General features: G+C 44.1%; 1 protein-coding gene across 2 annotated transcripts in view; it reads right to left on the reverse strand.

The window, feature by feature from the left end:
* The window catches only part of slain2 (SLAIN motif family, member 2), a 153,409-nt gene that overhangs the window by 58,712 nt on the left and 74,955 nt on the right, over positions 1–19,742 (reverse strand). For both annotated transcript variants that reach the window (XM_070870132.1, XM_070870131.1), the window contains exons 3-5: positions 17,096–17,266; positions 9,915–10,076; positions 7,197–7,556 (exon numbers count right to left, since the gene is read on the reverse strand). In XM_070870132.1, coding sequence (XP_070726233.1) covers positions 7,197–7,556; positions 9,915–10,076; positions 17,096–17,266 — 693 coding nt within the window. The remainder of the gene's footprint in view (positions 1–7,196; positions 7,557–9,914; positions 10,077–17,095; positions 17,267–19,742) is intronic.

The raw sequence follows: 19,742 nt of genomic DNA on the forward strand, positions 1-19,742 counted from the left end.
TAGAACAGAAAAAAACCCAAAATGGCAAAGGTTAGCCACATATAGTAAGACTGTCGTCTCGTATTTTTAATGTGTCAAATGAAACCTATGAAAGGGTGTTTACTTACTTTTAGAATACTAACAGAATATCTATTCTCTTTAAAAAAAAATCAATAAAGCATTGAAAGAATTGCCATTGTGTAGAAAACTGCAAAAAAAAATTTATGCCAAAATTCTCATTGTACAAATAACCTCAGTCTTTTTGCGGCAATTGCTATCAATATTAGTTTATGGACAAATTTGCAATCATAGTACACACTTGCTCTTACTGAAGAAAGAAATTGAATAGAATGCACAATCCAGGTTTTTAAATGTTGAAAAGCAAATAAAATGTAGATAAAAGCTATTTGGATACAGAACTACAGCATGCATTTAAAATTAATTTAAGTTGAAACTCTAGATTAGAAGAATTTTTCCTTTCAGACTAGTGAATAATATTGATACTGTACTGATTAATTCCTTCATAAAAAAGCTGGACATTTTAAAGTTATAGGGATCACTACAGACCAAAATGATGAAATACTCCATATGATATGGTGTCTGTAATACTGGAGAGTGGGGAGGCGAAAGATGCCACCATAGAATTACATACAATATACAGCAGAGAAATAGGTCATTCAGCCCAACCAGTCCATGCCGGTGTTTATGCTGCACTCGAGCCTCCTCCCGTCCTTCCTCATCTAACTATTGGCATAACCCTCTATTTCCTACTCCCTAATATGTTTATCTAGCTTCCTCTTAAATGTATGTATACTATTTGCCTCAACTAATCCCTATGGTAGTGAGTTCCACATTCTCACCACATTCTGGATAAAGAAGTTTCTTCTGAATTCCCTATTTGATTTCTTGGTGACTATCTTCTATTGATGGCCTCTAGCTTTGCTCTTCCCTGCAGGTGGAAACACACTCTAAGGGGCTGAAAATCCCTCCGCCAGAACGAGGGTGCACTTACTGCTTATTAGCGTCCCTTACCGCCGATATGGATTCGGTGGTGTTAAGAGCGAAATTCTGCTTTTTCAGTGGCTAAATGGAGCGGAGTGGTAATGACTGGGGTAATGGGCTAGTTGCAGCGCGGTGGCGTTTGGAACGCAAAATCCCACGCTTAACCAATTGATCCTAACGATCCAGCTACTCCCTGGCCTTCTTAAAGGGCAGGTTTTGACTTCAGTCTGAGTTGCTTCAGAGGACCTTTGAAGAGGGACGCTGAGCTGGAAAGCCTGATTCAAGCTGTGAAGGGAAGGAGTCAGTTACTCTTCCCTGATACTGGTGGGCGACCAATTAGGAGCAGCATCTTAAATGCCTGGAGGGAGATTGCAAAGGGGGTTTCGGGGACCTCCATTCACCAGCGCACCTCCACCCAATGCCGGAAAAGGCTCACCAACCTCATTCGACTAATGAAAGCGAGCACCTGTTCCCCCAACTCCTCACCTTACATCTGCAAGACGCTCCTTCACCTTAACTTCTTTCTCACCAACACTATATAGCAGCTGAAGTAGCATTTGATTGCTGAGGCATGAATGTGCACACATTCACAATGGAGGCTCCCTTGCATGCGAGATACACAGCTGCATGTCATGGATCCACACTTGCACTAATTGCCGAGGCCTCAGAGAACTCCGACTTACTAACCCTTCTTAGCTTTGCAGGACAAGAATCCCTGTGGCTGCTGGTTGTTCCGATGGCTCTGGGGGCAGCATGGGTAAGTGAAGGCCTTTGTGCAATGTCATCTCTCCCTGACAGTGCACTTGGCTACCTGACAATTACTTATGCTTGTGTGCAAGCTGCTTGCTCCATGGTACAATGCACCACCGTACACTCACGGCACCCCTTATCCCATTTATGCTTGCAGATAAGACCCCGAGTGTGAGTCATGTGGCCGCCAGTCATGCCGATCCTGCTGGGGGCAGCATCGGTAAGTGAAGGCCTTTGTGCAATGCCATCAGCTATCTGGCAATTGCTTATGTTTGTGTGCAAGCTGTTTGCTGGATGATGCAATGCACCACCTTAGCCTCATGGCACCCCTTGTCCCATTTATGATTGCAAATGAGACCACGAGTGTCAGCCAAAGCGTGATGGGCGTCCTTGAGGCGACCGGCAGCCAGAGTCAGGAGGACAAACCTGAGGCCCTGGAAGATCTTGGCAGCATGTACGATGAGGAAGACGGAGAGGGGGAGAGCTCTGCCAACACCACCGCGTCACTGCTTCCTACATTCTCACGTGCCAGCTCAGATACTGGGCGTACGTAGTTGGGTATGATAGATTTAGGAGAGGGGTCTGCACTGGGACATAGCGGGCTGCAGCATAGTCAAGGGCAAAGGAAACTTCGGCTGCCATCTCTCTGGAGGGGCAAGATCACAGCCGAGTCTTGATGAGGAGGAATCAGACAAGCCCATTGATGTTGGAGCTTATGAAAAATGGGTGGAAGCCATGCAAATTGAGCGCTTGGCAGCAATGTAAGGGCTGCCCAAGAGGCTGTCGCAAGTGGTCAGGAGCGTGGAAAAATCCACCTCCCACATTGTAGACAGCTCTGCGCACACCATCATTGCCAGTGTGCAGATGATGGTGGATATCCAGAGTGACCGTGCAGATTCAGCTGCAATGACTGGTCTGTTGGGCGATGTGGCAGTTGCCATTGCAGCACAGGTGCTAGGGAACTAGCGTCGCAGTGCTTCTTGGGACAGGATGGCCTTCGCCCTGGAAGTTCAGAATGCTCTCATGCACTCTCGGCAACAGGCCACGGAGCGTCTTACAGCTGTTGTCTCTGGTGGCTTCGAGATCGTGGCTGCTCTCCTGCAGTCTCAGTTGGATGCAACACGAGATCTGACTGCTGCCATTGCAGTTGGGTCCCCCACGGTCCATCGGGGACCTTTTGGTGTTGCCCCACCCCACCGAACTGTGCTCCAGCAGATTGGTGGGGGAGGTGGAGTGCTGCCCCGGGGGGGGGGGGGGGGGGGGGGGGGAGGTGGCACTGGCTCCTTGGATCAGGATACTGATGTGGGCCCTCAGATTCACAGCAGTCCTGAGCCTAGACCTGCTACTCCGCCACTGCTGCCAAGCATGGATCTGCCACTACCGACTGAAGGCGCAGAGGAGGATGCGGCCCAGCGGCCCAGTCTACATCCGGCCCTTCCAGGGACAGAGCTGGTCGAGGGCACCAGAGAACGACATCTGTAGCTTCCTCTACAGACACACAGCAGCCGTCCCAAAGTCATGAGGCAGCCACAGGGGAGACAGTGCGGCGTGGTGTAAGGATAGATCTGTGTCAGAAGGGTTGTAAGGAGTTGCACAAGGGTGATAATTGATAATGTTAATGTTTTGTGCACCCATTGTTTGGGGGGTAATAAATCTTCATTTTGGTTTGGAAATTTCTGAATAGGTCTGTGCGGGAATGATGTGTGAGAGGGCTCATAGGTTTGCCCATGGACAGATGCAGTTATGAGCAGTTATGTGAAACGCGTAGCTATGAGACAGCTTTGTGCTTCCCTTGCAGGGTCACGATGGCGATGCTGCCTCCTGCGTGGCTAGGCACCTGCAACCTGCTGCTCCTCTTGTGTCTCCTCCTCCTGCACTTCTGGATCCTGCTCCTCCTCCTCCACAGGTGGCATTGCTGCCTCATCCTCCAATGGTTGTGCCCTCATGATGGCCAGGTTGTGGAGCATGCAGCACACCATGAATATGGAGACACACTCAGGCGAGTACTGCAGCACACCCTCTGAGCGGTCCAGGCAACGAAACCTCTGCTACAGAATCCCAATTGTGTGCTCGATGATGGCCCTGGTGGCCGAGAGACTGTCATTATAGGTGTCCTGAGCAGCAGTTCTAGGGTTATGAAGAGGAGTCATGAGGCAAGTGCTCAGTGCGTAGCCCTGGTCACCAAGGAGCCAGCTGCAATCTAAATTCGGCCCAGTGAAGAGGCCAGGCACACCTGTCTGCTGCAGTATGAAAGAATCATGGCTGCTGCCAGGAAACTGGGCATCCACTTCCGTAATTTTGCGGTTGTGGTCTCAAACCAGTTGAACATTGAGGGAGTGGTATCTCTTGCGGTTTTGGAAGACCTCGGGAGTGTGTTGGGGTGTCCCAAGAACTACATGGGTGCAATCAATGATCCTCTGGACCCTGGGGAAGCACGCAACGTGCAGGGATCTAGTCTGCCGCTCCAATTGCTTGCCCCTGCTCATAGCAAAGGAGATGTAATCGGCCCATCTCCTATAGGGAGCATCTGTTAGCTCCCGTATGAATTTCTGGGCTGCAAACAGCGAGATGTTGGAGTTGTCGGCAGTGGCAGCTTGGAAGGACCCAGTGACATAAAAGTTCAGAATGATTGTAACCTTGGATGCCACGCTCAGGGCTGTCCTCACTTGTGTTTACACCTCCAGTCTGCCTGCAGGAGATTGCAGAGCTTCATGATTATGTCCTTGCGGAATCGTAGTCTCCACAGGCACTGATCATCATTGAGGTCCACGTAGGAGAACTGGTGCCGGAACACCCTTTGTCGATATGGCCTTCTGCCCCCACATCTGTGCAGCCGTCTTGCTCTCTCTTCTGCCTCATTGGCTTCTCCCTGCTGGTCTGCTTGGCCCTCTGCCTCTCTAGGCTGCTGCTGTCCAGCATCTGCCTCTGCTGCAGGTTGCCTCCTGTTCTGCTGGCTCAGTATCTGGTGCTGGGGATCCGCGTACCTCACACTCCTCCTGAGACGATGCCTTTGCGAGGGCCTTCCTGTGGCAGCTCTCTGGCCTCACATCTGTCGTGATCTCCCTGCCCCTCTCCATACTGGGCCACCATGATTGCTGCGGCCCTTGCCCGCTGCCTCTGCAGCCTTTGGATCCGCCGCCACCTTCTCCTGCGTGCCTCAGCGGCACAATGTGCAGTAGGTGTTGGCCTGCCAACACTGCCCTCATTTCGAACCCCTTCTCAAGCCCAGCCTCCTTGAAGTAGGCTCCCTGTTGTGCAGGTGGAGGAGCCTGCAGCACTGTCAATCAGCGTAATATCCTCGCACGAAAAAGATGGTGAAAAAGTCGCCCATACAAATGCAGGAAAAACCAACACACCTTTAAGCAATGCTAGCGGTCTACAGCAAGAACTAGGCACCGACAAAAAAACTAGCGTTGGCACCGTCGAGTGGTCACAAGATTTTTCCAGCAGAACGTGGCTTCTGATGACGCACTTAGGAGTGTTGGCCAGCAGTCGGCAGAAGTGGGGGGAAGCGATGCAGCTATGCTCACCGCCGGGAAACAGTGACAGGGCAATTGGGCGAGCGGCGGACATCATGCGAAAAATCGGTGACCATTCCACTCCGCAGTGTGGTTGCCGATTTCCAGTAGTACCAGGATCTTAAGGGAAGGGGCAATTTCAGCCCCTCAGTGTCTACTCTATGATTAAAATTATGAAAGGTTAAGACCTTGGTTAGGTCACCCCTCAGCCTTCTCTTTTTAAGGCAAAAAAGAGAGACCCATATGTGTATTTATTAAGTAGACGCAAAGGTTTTTTAATTTCAATTGAAAATTTCAAAACTGCGATTGAAGATTTTTGTTAGGGTAAGTGTATTAAAGGATATGGAACCAAGTCAGATAAATGGAGTTAAGATAGAGAATCAAAATGAATGGCAGAATAGACACGAGGGGTTGAATGGCCTCCTCCTGTTCCTATCTTTCCTTCTTAGGAAAATTTCGTACGGTACATGGTAAACATATTTGACAGGCTGAATGGGCCTGGCAAATATGTTTTCCATGTACAGTGTGAAATTTTCTTTTAGAATGAAAGGTCATCGACCTGAAACGTTAACACTGTTCTTCTCTCCACAGTTGCTGCCTGACCTGCGTAGTATCTCCAGATCAAGACTGGGAACTAAATATTCAGGGGTCTTTGATAATTCGGAAGGACAGGCAGAAAGGAAAAGGTGGGGGGGGTAGCTCTCTTAATAAAGGATGGGATCAGTACATTAGCGAGAAATGATAGTGGCTCAGAAGATCAAGATGGTGAATCAGTTTGCGTGGAGATAAGGAATAAGGGGAAAAAGTCGCTGGTGGGCATAGTCTATAGTAGCTACACTGTTGGACGGAGTATAAATCAAGAAATAATGGAGGCTTGTAAAAAAGGAACAGCAATAATCATGTGCGATTTTAACCTTCATATTGATTGGACAAAGCAAACTGGCCAGGGTAGTCATGAGAAAGAGTGTATCCGGGATAGTTTCCTTGAACAGTACATTGCGGAACCAACCAGGGAGCAGGCTATCTTAGATCTGGTCCTGTGTTATGAGACAGGATTAATAAACAATCTCCTAATAATGGATCCTCTAGGAATGAGTGGTCATAGCATGGTTGAATTTCAAATTCAGTTGCAGGGTGAGAAAGTTGGATCTCAAACCAGTGTCCTAAGCTTAAACAAAGGAGACCACAAAGGTATGAAGGCAGAATGGCTAAAGTGGGCTGTGAAAATAGATTACAGTGTGGGATAGTTGATGAGCAGTGGCAGACATTTAAGGAGATATTTCATAACTCTCAACAAAAATATCTTCCAATGAGAAGGAAAGACTGCAAGAGAAGGGATAACCATCCGTGGCTAATTAAGGAAATAAGGGATGGTATCAAATTGCAAACAAGGGCATACAAAATTGCCAAAACTAGAGGGAGGCCAGAGGATTGGGAAACTGAGGGTCGTAAATCTGTAGAATTCTCTGCCCCAGAGAGCTGTGGAGGCTGGGTCATTGAATATATTTAAGGCAGAGATAGACAGATTTTTGAGTGATAAGGGAATAAAGAGTTATGGAGAGCAGGCAGGGAAGTGGAGCTGAGTCCATGACCAAATCAGCTATGATCTTATTAAATTCCGGAGCACTCAAGGGGCCAAATGGCCTACTCCTGCTCCTATTTCTTAAGTTCTTATATTAATGAAAGTGGCCAGTGTTTCTGCCATATCATTTTTATACTGAAATGCAGGAAACTTTGACATTACATAAAACAGCTAAGTTACCCATAATGACTGAACACTGATATGTAAGACAGGTAAAATGGGAGCATCTACAGAACATAGTTCATGCAATTTTGAAGTACTAGATTCAGGTTTTATTACAGAGATTACAATCAATGCAGCAATTATATCATACATAATTTAGAACTAAGATTAAGTATACTACAACTCAATTGTCAGTCACTTACCTTCATTTTTTACAATATTACACTGGAGGTCTGTAGCATGGCCTTGAAGAGAGAGACGAGGTTGTTGTAGACGACTAATCATGGGCTGTGGTGATGCTCTCCCATAATCCAGACTCCGAGCAGGAGAGCGTGAACGTGGCGAGTTCCTAGGTGAGTGCCTTGGTGAAGCGCGAGGGGTGTGCCGTGGAGATGGAGTGAATCGGTTCAGGGGAGGGTGCAGAGCATGAGGAACACATTCTTCTTCATCTTCTAAACTTTGAACATCAAACTCCTGATCACTGAATGTACCTCGTCTCAGAGAGTGGCAAGAAGAACCCGAACTACGTCTTGAAGTACTAGCTGCATATTCCTGTCTGAGACCTAGGGACAGTAAAAGGAGGTGAAACTAAATCATTACATAAAGGATTAAAAGAAAACCACATTTTGCCTAATATATAGTATTTCTAAAAATTGAATGGAAGTAGTATGGAAAATTTTCTCAAAGGATATGCGATTGCTACTTTAATTTACTAGATCACACTATTTCAATCCATGCAATCGACAAAAGAATAGCCTCAAGTAATACTTACACAATGCAATAGCAGTGCAGTATATTCTAAACCGTTACCAATACTTTAAATTGAATGCGACATCATTTGATTATATCTGTACTAACTTCTAAATTGAATATTTAAAGAAAATTGAAGAAATGGAAAAGCATTTACATAGATTTTCAAGAATGCAAAGAAAAAAAAATCTAATTTAAAATAGTCCATTTTAATTTCATGCAAGAATCAGTATTTACAAATTACAATGACCTAAATTACACAGGCCGTAGTTTGTTAAAAGATAGTAATACAGAGGATTGTTGTGATGATTTAATTGGAGTGGTTTGCCAACCCAACGTGCTATTCCTCAAAACAGACTTAAAGGGCTCAATTTTCCCCAAAGCATTTTTTTGGCTTGAAGCGTTACGCCCGATTTTTTGGGGCCCAAGTACTCCAAAAAAAATTCTACGTTTATCGTTGGATTTCTTCATTTTGGCATGGCGTAACCTGACCTTTAGTTTTGGGGGTGGAGCCTTGATCCGCGGCAAAAAGATCAGGCTGCCATGGTAACCAGGGACACAATGCGAGCTGAGTCTGCAAAGTGAAGCATACAGCCAGCTCCCAACACATTAAAAGAATTGAAAAACACATAGCAGCAACATACCTCCAACCCTGCACGAAGGGCTTGCCTGTCCGGTCCCATTCTCGGTCCCCAGGACACAATGCGAGCTGAGGCTGCAAGTGATTTCTCTCTCTCTCTCTCTCTCTCATGAACCGGGGACCGAAAACGAGACCGGATCGGGAGAATGAGACTGGACCTGCAAGCCCTTTGGGCGGGGTTGGAGCTAACTTGCTGCTATGTATTTTTCAATTCTTTTAGTGTGTCCAGGCATCGGCTGCGCCGATTTCCTTAACTCTCCGGAAGGTTTTTCTGGAGAGGCCACATACGCTGGCCTAAGCAGAAATGGAGTAACTCTCAGCTGGCCAAACTTCCCTAAATGGCCAGAATTAGCATAGGTGGCTGGTTACGCCCCCTTTGGCTGAAAAAAAAAACTGACATAATTTGATTTGAAAAACCACAGTTTCCCCACTTAGGCCAAAAAGAGCAGCCTGCTCCAAAAGAACGGCGCAAATCACTGGGGAAAATTGAGCCCAAAGATCCTACTCTGTGCATAATTGTGCACATATCCATGCCATCACCAAGACTGCCTACCTCCACCTCTAACATCGCCTGACTCCACCTCAGCTCATCTGCTGCTGAAACCGCCTTTGCTACCTCTAGACTTGACTACTACAATGTACTCCTGGTCGGACTCCCATCTTCCACCCTCCATGAACTTAAGCTCAACCAAAACTCTGTGGCTTGTATCCTAAATCACACCAAGCTGCGTTCATCCATCTTCCCTCGGTTTGCTGACCTACATTAGCCCCCTGTTGAGCAACGCCTCAATTTAAAAATTCTCATCCTCCTTTTTAAATTCCAAATGGCCTCGCTTCTCCCTATCTCTAATCTCTTCCAGCCCAATAACCCTCCAAAATATCTGCACTCCTCCAATTCTGGCATCTTGCACATCTCCGATTTTACTCGCACATCCGTTGGCGGCTGTGCCTTCAGCTGCTAAGTAACTAAGCTCTGGAATTCCCTCCCTAAAGTTCTCAGACTCTCTTTCCTCCTTTAAGACGCTTCTTAAAACCTACCTCTTTGACCAAGTCTTTGGTCATCTGCCTTTATATCATCTTATGTGGCTGTGTCAAATTATGCTCGATAGCGCTGTCGAAGTGCATTGGGATGTTTTACTATGTTAATGGCGCTATATAAATGCAAGTTATTGTTATGTATTATAGAAACATACTGATCAATTTTTTTTATTTGATTCTTTTTTTTTAAACCAACTGAAGTGCCTTGGCTGATAGTGAATCATTGAGCACCAATATCAAGTTTATCCAGCTCTGACCAGTTGCAGTATGCAGAAAGAAAATGTTACAGAACCACCAGATAGCAGTAACCAATAGTTAACAAAAGGAAGTAATTTAAAAACAAAACAAGAACAATCTATGACAAAAATTACATAAAAGCACAAGTTAGAAGGAATTCGTCACACGGCAAAGATTGTTAAATTTATTGATTTCAGAATATTTTTTTTTACTTGAAGTTAGCAGAATTGACATTAAATATGAGATTAATACTTACTTTCTTCCTGCATCCGAGCTAGGATTTGTACATCCGTAACATCGGCAAGCTTGTAACCAGACCCCAATGAATCTTCATCTACTTCTGAAGCACTTAACTCACTGTCCACAGATGACGGAGGACTAATGGGAGGATTTTGGTCTATGGAACCTTTAAAATGACCTAATGTAAGAAGAGGAGGAAAGTTGCCAGTTTGTTTTTGTCATATTTCTGATCCCTTGCATTTGGAATAGTTAGATAACATTTCAACATTCTTACTAATGACAGCAGTAGTTACTTAGACACAGAAGCACCAAGCACCAGCCAGGGGAGAGAGCTACATAATCAATCTCTATTAGTTCTATCTTCCATTTTGCACAATGAAAAAATTCCATGAGATCTCAACAGAATCAGGATGTACAAAAGTGCTATCACCAGAAGAAGCTTAGAATCAAAATATCACATAATACAGTACAGAAGGAGCTCATTCTGTCTTATGCCCGCTCTTTGGTAGAGCTATCCAATTAGTCCCACTCCCCTGCTCTTTCCCCACAGCCCAGTAATTTTTTTCCCTTCAATTATTTATCCAAATCCTTTTGAAGGTTACTCTTGAATCTGCTTCCACCACCTTTTCAGGTAGTGCATTAGAGATCATAAAAACACACTGCGTAAAATTTTTTTTTCTCATGTCGCCTCTAGTTTTTTTTGCCAATCACCTTAAATCTGTGTCCTCTGGTTACCGACCCTTTTGCCACTGGAAACAGTTTCTTCCCATTTACTCTGAAGCCCCACCATGACCGTCCCAATACTTCTGGGCACCACACCTTAGAAAGGATACATTGGCCTTGGAAGGAATGCAGCACAGGTTAACCAGAATGTTACCAGGGCTCCAAGGGTTAGATTACCATGAGAGATTACGTAAACTAGATTTGTATTCCCTGGAATACAGAAGGTTAAGGAATGATTTGGCTGAGGTTTTTAGAATTTTGAAAGGAACTGATAGTGTCGATGGAGAAACGTTTTCTGCTGGTGGAGGGGGGGGGGGGGGGGGGGAAACGGGCAGTCTAAGCCAAGGGGATACAATCTTAAGATCAGAGCCAGGCCATTCAGGAGAGAAGTTAGGAAACACTTCTTCACACAGAGGGTGGTAGAAATGTGGAACTCTATCCCACAAACAGTAGATGCTAGCCCAATTAAAATTTTGAAATCTGAGAGACAGAATTTTGCTAGCCAAGGGTATAAAAGGATATTGAGCCAAGGGTGACAGATGAATTTAAGACACAGATCACTCTTTGAATGACGAAATAGGTTAGAGGCGCTGAATGCCCTAGTCCTGTTCATATGTTCTTAATAGCTAACCAAAAGTACAAATTTGCAACCTGAGTGCACAAACATTTGATATTCAATTTTAGGAAATTCTATTTCACCCATGACAATATCAAAGAGGAAATGTGACAGTACGTAGCTAATTATGGAAGTGGTGGATAGGTAGAGTCGGATGTTGTCAAGCGTACACATGGAAGCTGGCCCATGTTTAGGAAGGATGTAATTGAGGGACAGCATGTAAATGAGGAAGAGGAGGGGTAAAAGATAAATCCCTGGGGAGCCCTGTAGGTGACAGTATAGGAGCAGGAAGAGAAACTATTGCTGGGGATGCAATGGTTGTGTCAGGTCAGACAGGAATAAAGGAATTAAAACGTAGGACCTCAAAAGTAGTAATCTCGGGATTGCTACCAGTGCCACGTGCTAGTCAGAGTAGGAATCGCAGGATAGCTCCGATGAATACGTGGCTTGAGCAGTGGTGCAGCAGGGAGGGATTCAAATTCCTGGGGCATTGGAACCGGTTCTGGGGGAGGTGGGACCAGTACAAACTGGACGGTCTGCACCTGGGCAGGACCAGAACCAATGTCCAAGGGGGAGTGTTTGCTAGTGCTGTTGGGGAGGAGTTAAACTAATATGGCAGGGGGATGGGAACCAATGCAGGGAGATAGAGGGAAACAAAATGGAGACAGAAGCAAAAGACAGAAAGGTGATGAGTAAAAGTGGAGAGCAGAGAAACCCAAGGCAAAAAACAAAAAGGGCCACTGTACAGCAAAATTCAAAAGGGTCAAAGTGTAATAAAAAGGCAATCATGAAAGCTCTGTGCCTCAATGCGAGGAGTATTCGGAACACAGGAGAGGGCTCTGAGCTAGTTAGAATGGGTGAGAGCTCAGATGAACAGGCCCCAAGAAAGAATGCAAAAGGCAGGAGGCAACAGAGCAGAGTAGCACTGGGGTAAGTGTAAACCACAAGGTGATAGGAAGGGATAATATGTATGAATATAAAGGGGCTGCAGGAGGGGTCAAAACTAAAAATCATGGTTTTAAAAACTAATATTAAAACACTCTACCTAAACGCACGCAGCATTCGAACTAAAGTAATGAGTTGACAGTACAAATCATTACAAATGGGTATGATTTGGTGGCCATTACAGAAACGTGGTTGCAGGGTGGCCAAGACTGGGAATTAAACATACAGGGGTATCTGACAATTCGGAAAGATAGACAAGAAGGGAAAGGAGGTGGGGTAGCTCTGTTAATAAAGGATGATATCAGGGCAGTTGTGAGAAACGATACTGGCTCTAATGAACAAAATGTTGAATCATTGTGGGTGGAGATTAGAGATAGTAAGGGGAAAACTTCACTGGTGGGCGTAGTTTATAGGCCCCCAAATAATAACTTCACGATGGGGAGGACAATAATCAAGGGAATAATGGAGGCATGTGAAAAAGGAATGGCAGTAATCATGGGGGATTTTAACCTACATATCGATTGGTCAAATCAAATCGCACGGGGTAGCCTGGAGGAGGAATTCACAGAATGCATACGGGATTGTTTCTTAGAACAGTATGTTACAGAACCTACAAGGGAGCAAGCTATCTTAGATCTGGTCCTGTGTAATGAGACAGGAATAATAAACGATCTCCTAGTAAAAGATCCTCTCGGAATGAGTGATTGAATTTGTAATACAGATTGAGGGTGAGGAAGTAGTGTCTCAAACGAGCATACTATGCTTAAACAAAGGGGACTACAGTGGGATGAGGGCAGAGTAAGCTAAAGTAGACTAGAAACACAGACTAAACGGTGGCACAATTAAGGAACAGTGGGGGACTTTTAAAGAGCTCTTTCATAGTGCTCAACAAAAATATATTCCAGTGAAAAAGAAGGGCAGTAAGAGAAGGGATAACCAGCCGTGGATAACCAAGGAAATAAAGGAGAGTATCAAATTAAAAACCAATGCGTATAAGGTGGCCAAGGTTAGTGGGAAACTAGAAGAGTGGGAAAATTTTAAACGACAGCAAAGAATGACTAAGAAAGCAATAAAGAAAGGAAAGATAGATTACGAAAGTAAACTTGCGCAAAACATAAAAAGATAGTAAAAGCTTTTACCAATATATAAAACGGAAAAGAGTGACTAAAGTAAATGTTGGTCCCTTAGAAGATGAGAAGGGGGATTTAATAATGGGAAATGTGGAAATGGCTGAGACCTTAAACAATTATTTTGCTTCGGTCTTCACAGTGGAAGACACAAAAACCATGCCAAAAATTGCTGGTCAAGGGAATGTGGAAGAGAGGACCTTGAGACAATCACGATCACTCAGGGGGTAGTGCTGGACAGGCTAATGGGACTCAAGGTAGACAAGTCCCCTGGTCCTGATGAAATGCATCCCAGGGTATTAAGAGAGATAGCGGAAGTTATAGCAGATGCATTCGTTATAATCTACCAAAATTCTCTGGACTTTGGGGAGGTACCAGCGGATTGGAAAGCAGCTAATGTAACGCCTCTGTTTAAAAAAGGGGGCAGACAAAAGGCAGGTAACTATAGGCTGGTTAGTTTAACATCTGTAGTGGGGAAAATGCTTGAAGCTATCATCAAAGGAAGAAATAGCGGGACATCTAGATAGGAATAGTGCAATCAAGCAGACGCAACATGGATTCATGAAGGGGAAATCATGTTTAACTAATTTACTGGAATTCTTTGAGGATATAACTAGCATGGTGGATAGAGGTGTACTGATGGATGTGGTGTATTTAGATTTCCAAAAGGCATTCGATAAGGTGCCACACAAAAGGTTACTGCAGAAGATAAAGGTACGCGGAGTCAGAGGAAATGTATTAGCATGGATCGAGAATTGGCTGGCTAACAGAAAGCAGAGAGTCGGGATAAATGGGTCCTTTTCGGGTTGGAAATCGGTGGTTAGTGGTGTGCCACAGGGATCGGTGCTGGGACCACAACTGTTTACAATATACATAGATGACCTGGAAGAGGGGACAGAGTGTAGTGCAACAAAATTTGCAGATGACACAAAGATTAGTGGGAAAGCGGGTTGTGTAGAGGACACAGAGAGGCTGCAAAGAGATTTAGATAGGTCAAGCGAATGGGCTAAGGTTTGGCAGATGGAATAAAATGTCGGAAAATGTGAGGTCATCCACCTTGGGAAAAAAAACAGTAAAAGGGAATATTATTTGAATGGGGAGAAATTACAACATGCTGCGGTGCAGAGGGACCTGGGAGTCCTTGTGCATGAAACTCTTTTGGAGTCCTTGTGCATGAATCCCAAAATGTTAGTTTGCAGGTGCAGCAGATAATCAGGAAGGCGAATGGAATGTTGGCCTTCATTGCGAGAGGGATGGAGTACAAAAGCAGGGAGGTCCTGCTGCAACTGTACAGGGGTATTGGTGAGGCCGCACCTGGAGTACTGCGTGCAGTTTTGGTCACCTTACTTAAGGAAGGATATACTAGCCTTGGAGGGGGTACAGAGACGATTCACTAGGCTGATTCCGGAGATGAGTGGGTGACCTTATGATGATAGATTGAGTCTTTACTCGTTGGAGTTCAGAAGGATGAGGGGTGATCTTATAGAAACATTTAAAATAATGAAAGGGATAGACAAGATAGAGGCAGAGAGGTTGTTTCCATTGGTTGGGGAGACTAGAACTAGGGGGCACAGCCTCAAAATACGGGGGAGCCAATTTAAAACAGAGTTGAGAAGGAATTTCTTCTCCCAGAAGGTTGTGAATCTGTGGAATTCTATGCCCAAGGAAGCAGTTGAGGCTAGCTCATTGAATGTATTCAAGTCACAGATAATTCCCTTATTGGTTAAAAATCTATCTAAGGGTGATGGGGAGCGGGCGGGTAAGTGGAGCTGAGTCCATGGCCAGATCAGCCATGATCTTGTTGAATGGCGGAGCAGGCTCGAGGGGCTAGATGGCCTACTCCTGTTCCATGTTCTTATGTTCTTAAGTTCTTATGACACAAGGGCAGTTCCACTGAGCTGCGCTGCAGAAGCAATGGAGGAGGATGGCATGGCTTCAGGGAGGTCAAGAAGGAATAAAACAACATGTTTGCTGTCACAGAAAATACTGTTGATGACTTTAACCAGGGTGGTTGCAATGCTGTTGGCAAGCCAGAACTGGAGTGAACATAATGCCAATCCACACAAATGCCATCCATTATTAAATGTTGTCGGGGCAGTAACTAGAAAAGCACATTGCTTTGCAAATTTTGGTCATACAAAAATTCTGGATGACATCACCAAGATTACAAGGTCATGACAATCTTATAATGCAAACAGAGCAATGCCCGATAAGTGTGCTGGTGAGTGAGGAGATCTCATTAACCAACATGACTGATGGCACGCACACATTTCCTCCTGCATAAGAATCGGGAGCAGAAGTACGCCATACATCCCTTCGAACCTGCTCCGCCATTCAAAAAGATCATGGCTGATCTTTGACCTAAACTCCACTTTCTTGCCCGGTCCCCATATCCTTTCATTCCCCTAGAGTCCAAAAATCTATCTATCTCAGCCTTCAATAGGCTCAATGATTCAGCATTCACAGCCTTTTGGGGTAGAGAATTCCAAAGATTCACAACCCTCTGAGTAAAGAAATTCCTCCTCATCTCAGTCTTAAATGGCTGGCCCATTATCCCGAGACTGTGCCCCTTTAGTTCTGGACTCTCCAGCCAGGGGAAACAACCTCTCAGCATCTATCCTAACAATCCCCCTCAGAATCTTATATGTTTCAATGAGATCACCTAAACTCCAGGAGAGTATAAGACTAATCTAAATCTCTCCTCAGAGGACACCCCTCTCATCCCAGGGATCAATCCTAGTGAACCTCCATTGCACCGCCCAAGGCATGTATGTCCTTTCTCAGATAGACCAAAACTGAACTTTGCAATAGTGCAGCCCCACTTCTCACAACAAATATGGATAAACTGCCTACAAGATATATGCTAATTTGAACATTTTCTGTATGATCTGAATCCAGACTGCAGTAAATACCAGGTATCTCGGGCTAATTCTCTGGAGGCCTGAATGACAGCTTCCCTTCCAGGAACATTAAGCACATACCCAGGGAAGCCATGTAAAAGAACGAAGATAAATAGAAGCAATACACTTATCGTAAGTTTGGTGCAAAGGACAGAGCTTCAAAACTTGCATCGGCCCAAAATAATTTAAGAGAACCAGCCTGATTAGTGTTCATCATGCCCCAACCACCTCCATCACCACAATCAAAGAATACATCAAAATTCTGATTTTTAAAAAAACATTCTGTACTAGTAGATCTAGAGCTAACTGGACATTGGACGTCTCTTCTTTTCCCCTCCACTCAAAGAATCAAAGGCAGAGTTCTTTGGTTGGAGTAAGACAACATGAATGTGGCCCCTGGTTGATCAGGTATGTTGGGTATACAACTTGAAAGACGACATTTGGAAAATAGGGAAAAAACTAAGCATCCAACATTTATACAATTTGTATTTTGGAGTTTTCCCCTCATATCTCTGCAATGTTACCATAGTAATTTTGTCTTAGCAGCTAAAAGAACTATAGTGGAATTTCACATTTTCCTCTACACGAAAATGCCACAACTGACATTTTAATAGCATTCATCATTCGATCTTACCAGTGTGTGGTGAAGTAAAATTATGTCAGACAGGTGACTTGAAATTACTCAACTGGTGTCATCATTTAAAGCTTGGATTAAGATTTTTTTTTTAAACCACTAACAACTAATGGTATATCAAAATCAAATTTCCCTGATAACATCTGAACTTATAATATGCTGCCTCTATTAAGATCCCAAGTTATTACACAGTAGCAGTTGCACAATTATGAAACCTATTACATGACCATTGTGATTGGAAGGTCACTATACCTGTATTCCCAGGTGTTATAAACTGTTTCACGAGTGGAGTAGATCGGACTGGCGTGGAGGACGGGGAGCTGAAGCCACTGCCATAGGGACTGCTGCCTCCGCTTGGACTGAAAGGACTTGGATAACCAGCAGGATAATAAGAGCTGCTGAACAGACGCCGCCGTTTGCTATCTGCAAGATAAAGAAATGCAAGTGACATTGACCTAAAGTGATATATAATAGAATTGGAATAAAATTCTGAAATGTGAGCTGAAATATTTTCATAGCAATGTCAACTTCTTTGTATCATTAGAACATGTTCCTTGTTCACTTCAACACACTTTGACACAATGGAAATCATGTAGGTCATGTGTACCCAACCAGCATGCACAACAGACTCCAGACAATTTATTTTCTACAAATCCCAACACACTTGAGATAGGTAATTCATATCAAGCAGTATGCAAATTCTGCCAACAACGATAGAATGCCAGGATTTGTTAAAGGTTAACTTTAATACAGGTGGGACCTCTCTGGTCTAACACCCTCGGGACCTGACCGGTGCCGGAACAGAGAATTTTCCGAACCACGGGAGGTCACGCCTAGCCGAGGCTTACTGGTACCTGATGACAGCGCCTGGACGCCTGAACGCCTCCGCCACACTCTGGCTATGAAACTCGGGCCTCTCTCTCTCTGCTGGGTTGGAGCTCTTTTTTTTTTAAATGTCCTGTCTTTCCCGCCCGCCCCAACTCCAGGCAGTTTGAAACAAGATGGAGGCGGCCGTCGGGTCTCGACCCCGAAGCTGGATTTGCGCGGTTTTTGTGCGCATGTGCAAATCTATTCAATCTAGTTACAGGTGTGACGCGGTTGGGACCAATTCCGGCTCAGGCTGCACAACTCAGGCTTCGCTCTCTCTCCGTGCTGGTTTGGTGCTTTTTTTTTTAAACCCTCCTCTCCCTCAGGCCCAGCTTCGGCACCTCAGTCAGCTGCCTGCCCTTCCCTTGCCCAGCCCACTTACTTCACTGAACAGCGCGGGAAACCGAGACACCATCCAGTCCAGGACTGATGCCAAACCATGAAAGTTTCCGGATTAGAGTGTCCCGGACTGGAAAGGTATAACCTGTACTACTATTTTTCTTAAGTTCAAACTTATTATACTTTAGAGTTTACTGTTTCTGAAGGTGACACAACATGCTGTGTTGTTCTGTTCTGTGTTTAGGCAAGACATTCTCTGAATAAATTTAACGAGACATTGTATATTGTGATACATTCCAAATGAAAGCAATTTCAAATTGATGTTTCTGGGACTTGCCATTTAATGTTACTGTCCCAAGCAAAATGCCATCAATATTCCTAAGAGATCTAATTGTTAGGCATAAATGCATATTTTATAAATAATGATTTTAAATGATAACATTCAAGAACAAGCCATACTGCCACTAACTACTGTAATTTAAGAACTCGTTGATTTAAACTGGTTTTCCTCCAAAAAGACCTTATATTCTTCATTCATCTGACATTTTCCTGATCTGTGGCTTTGCAGTAACCAAGAAATGATTAAAAAGAGATCCTGCAGCTACAAGTTTGTTTCAGACTAATTGAGCAGTCCCATTTGAGAAAGAAAATGGCATTTGTAAATTGAGGTTGGAAAAGATGTCGAAGTCATTTTTCCGTTCTTTTTTTGATTATCGAATATAAAGTCAAATATAAATCAGTATTTGTGGTTTAAACCAGTACATCCCAAGAACCACCCCATCCAACTGAAAAAAAAAGATTGGTATTTGAATTGCTGCATATTCTACTAGGTCACCAATATATTCTTACCCTAAACTTTTAGTCAATTACCTGCAGAATGAGAACCAATTCAGCAGAACAAATTATTTAACACAAGTATTCAACTGCAGACTGGGCAGTTAAGTGGATAAAAAATAGAAAACAGAGAGTAGGGGTAAAGGATAGTTATTCAAATTGGAGGAAGGTAGAAAGCGGCGTTCCACAAGGATCAGTGCTGGGACCATTGTTATTCATAATTTGCATTAATGATTTGGACTTGGGAACATGTAACTCAATGCAGATGATTCCAAACTGAGGGGCACAGCTAACACTGTGAAAGAGTGCAACATAATAGAAGCCATTAGAAAACTTGCAGATTGGGCAGTTAAGTGGCAAATAAACATTAACATTGATAAATGTGAGGTTTCTATTTTTCCAACCAAAGTGCATCACCTCACCTACACCTTAAAAAATAAGAAACTGAATGGAGTAGAAGAGCAAAGGCATCTGGGGATACTGGTGAACAAATCTTTAAAAGCAATATTGCAGATCAACAAAATAATTAACAATACTAACAAGCACTGGGAATTATTTCTAGTTGTTAAAAATCAGGGGTGTCCAAAACGTATATGGTAATGGGAAGTGTGACACGAATAATGCTGTGTTTATAAGATTGTGTTAGAGCTGGAGACAAAAAGCCTCCTCAGGCTAGTTTGGTTTGGTTCCCTGCAGATGTTATAGCATTCTGCATATACAATCTTCTTGTTTCCAAGCGATTATCAGTTGTTGTCAAGTTAAGATTTGAAATTTGTTTATGTATCTTATGTATAATGCTGGGGTAGGAATTGAAGTTAGCTTAACAGAACTGCTTGCGAAGATAAATAAAAGTTAATTA

Source organism: Pristiophorus japonicus, chromosome 2 (genome assembly GCF_044704955.1).
Source record: "Pristiophorus japonicus isolate sPriJap1 chromosome 2, sPriJap1.hap1, whole genome shotgun sequence".
Taxonomy (NCBI): Eukaryota; Metazoa; Chordata; class Chondrichthyes; family Pristiophoridae; genus Pristiophorus; species Pristiophorus japonicus.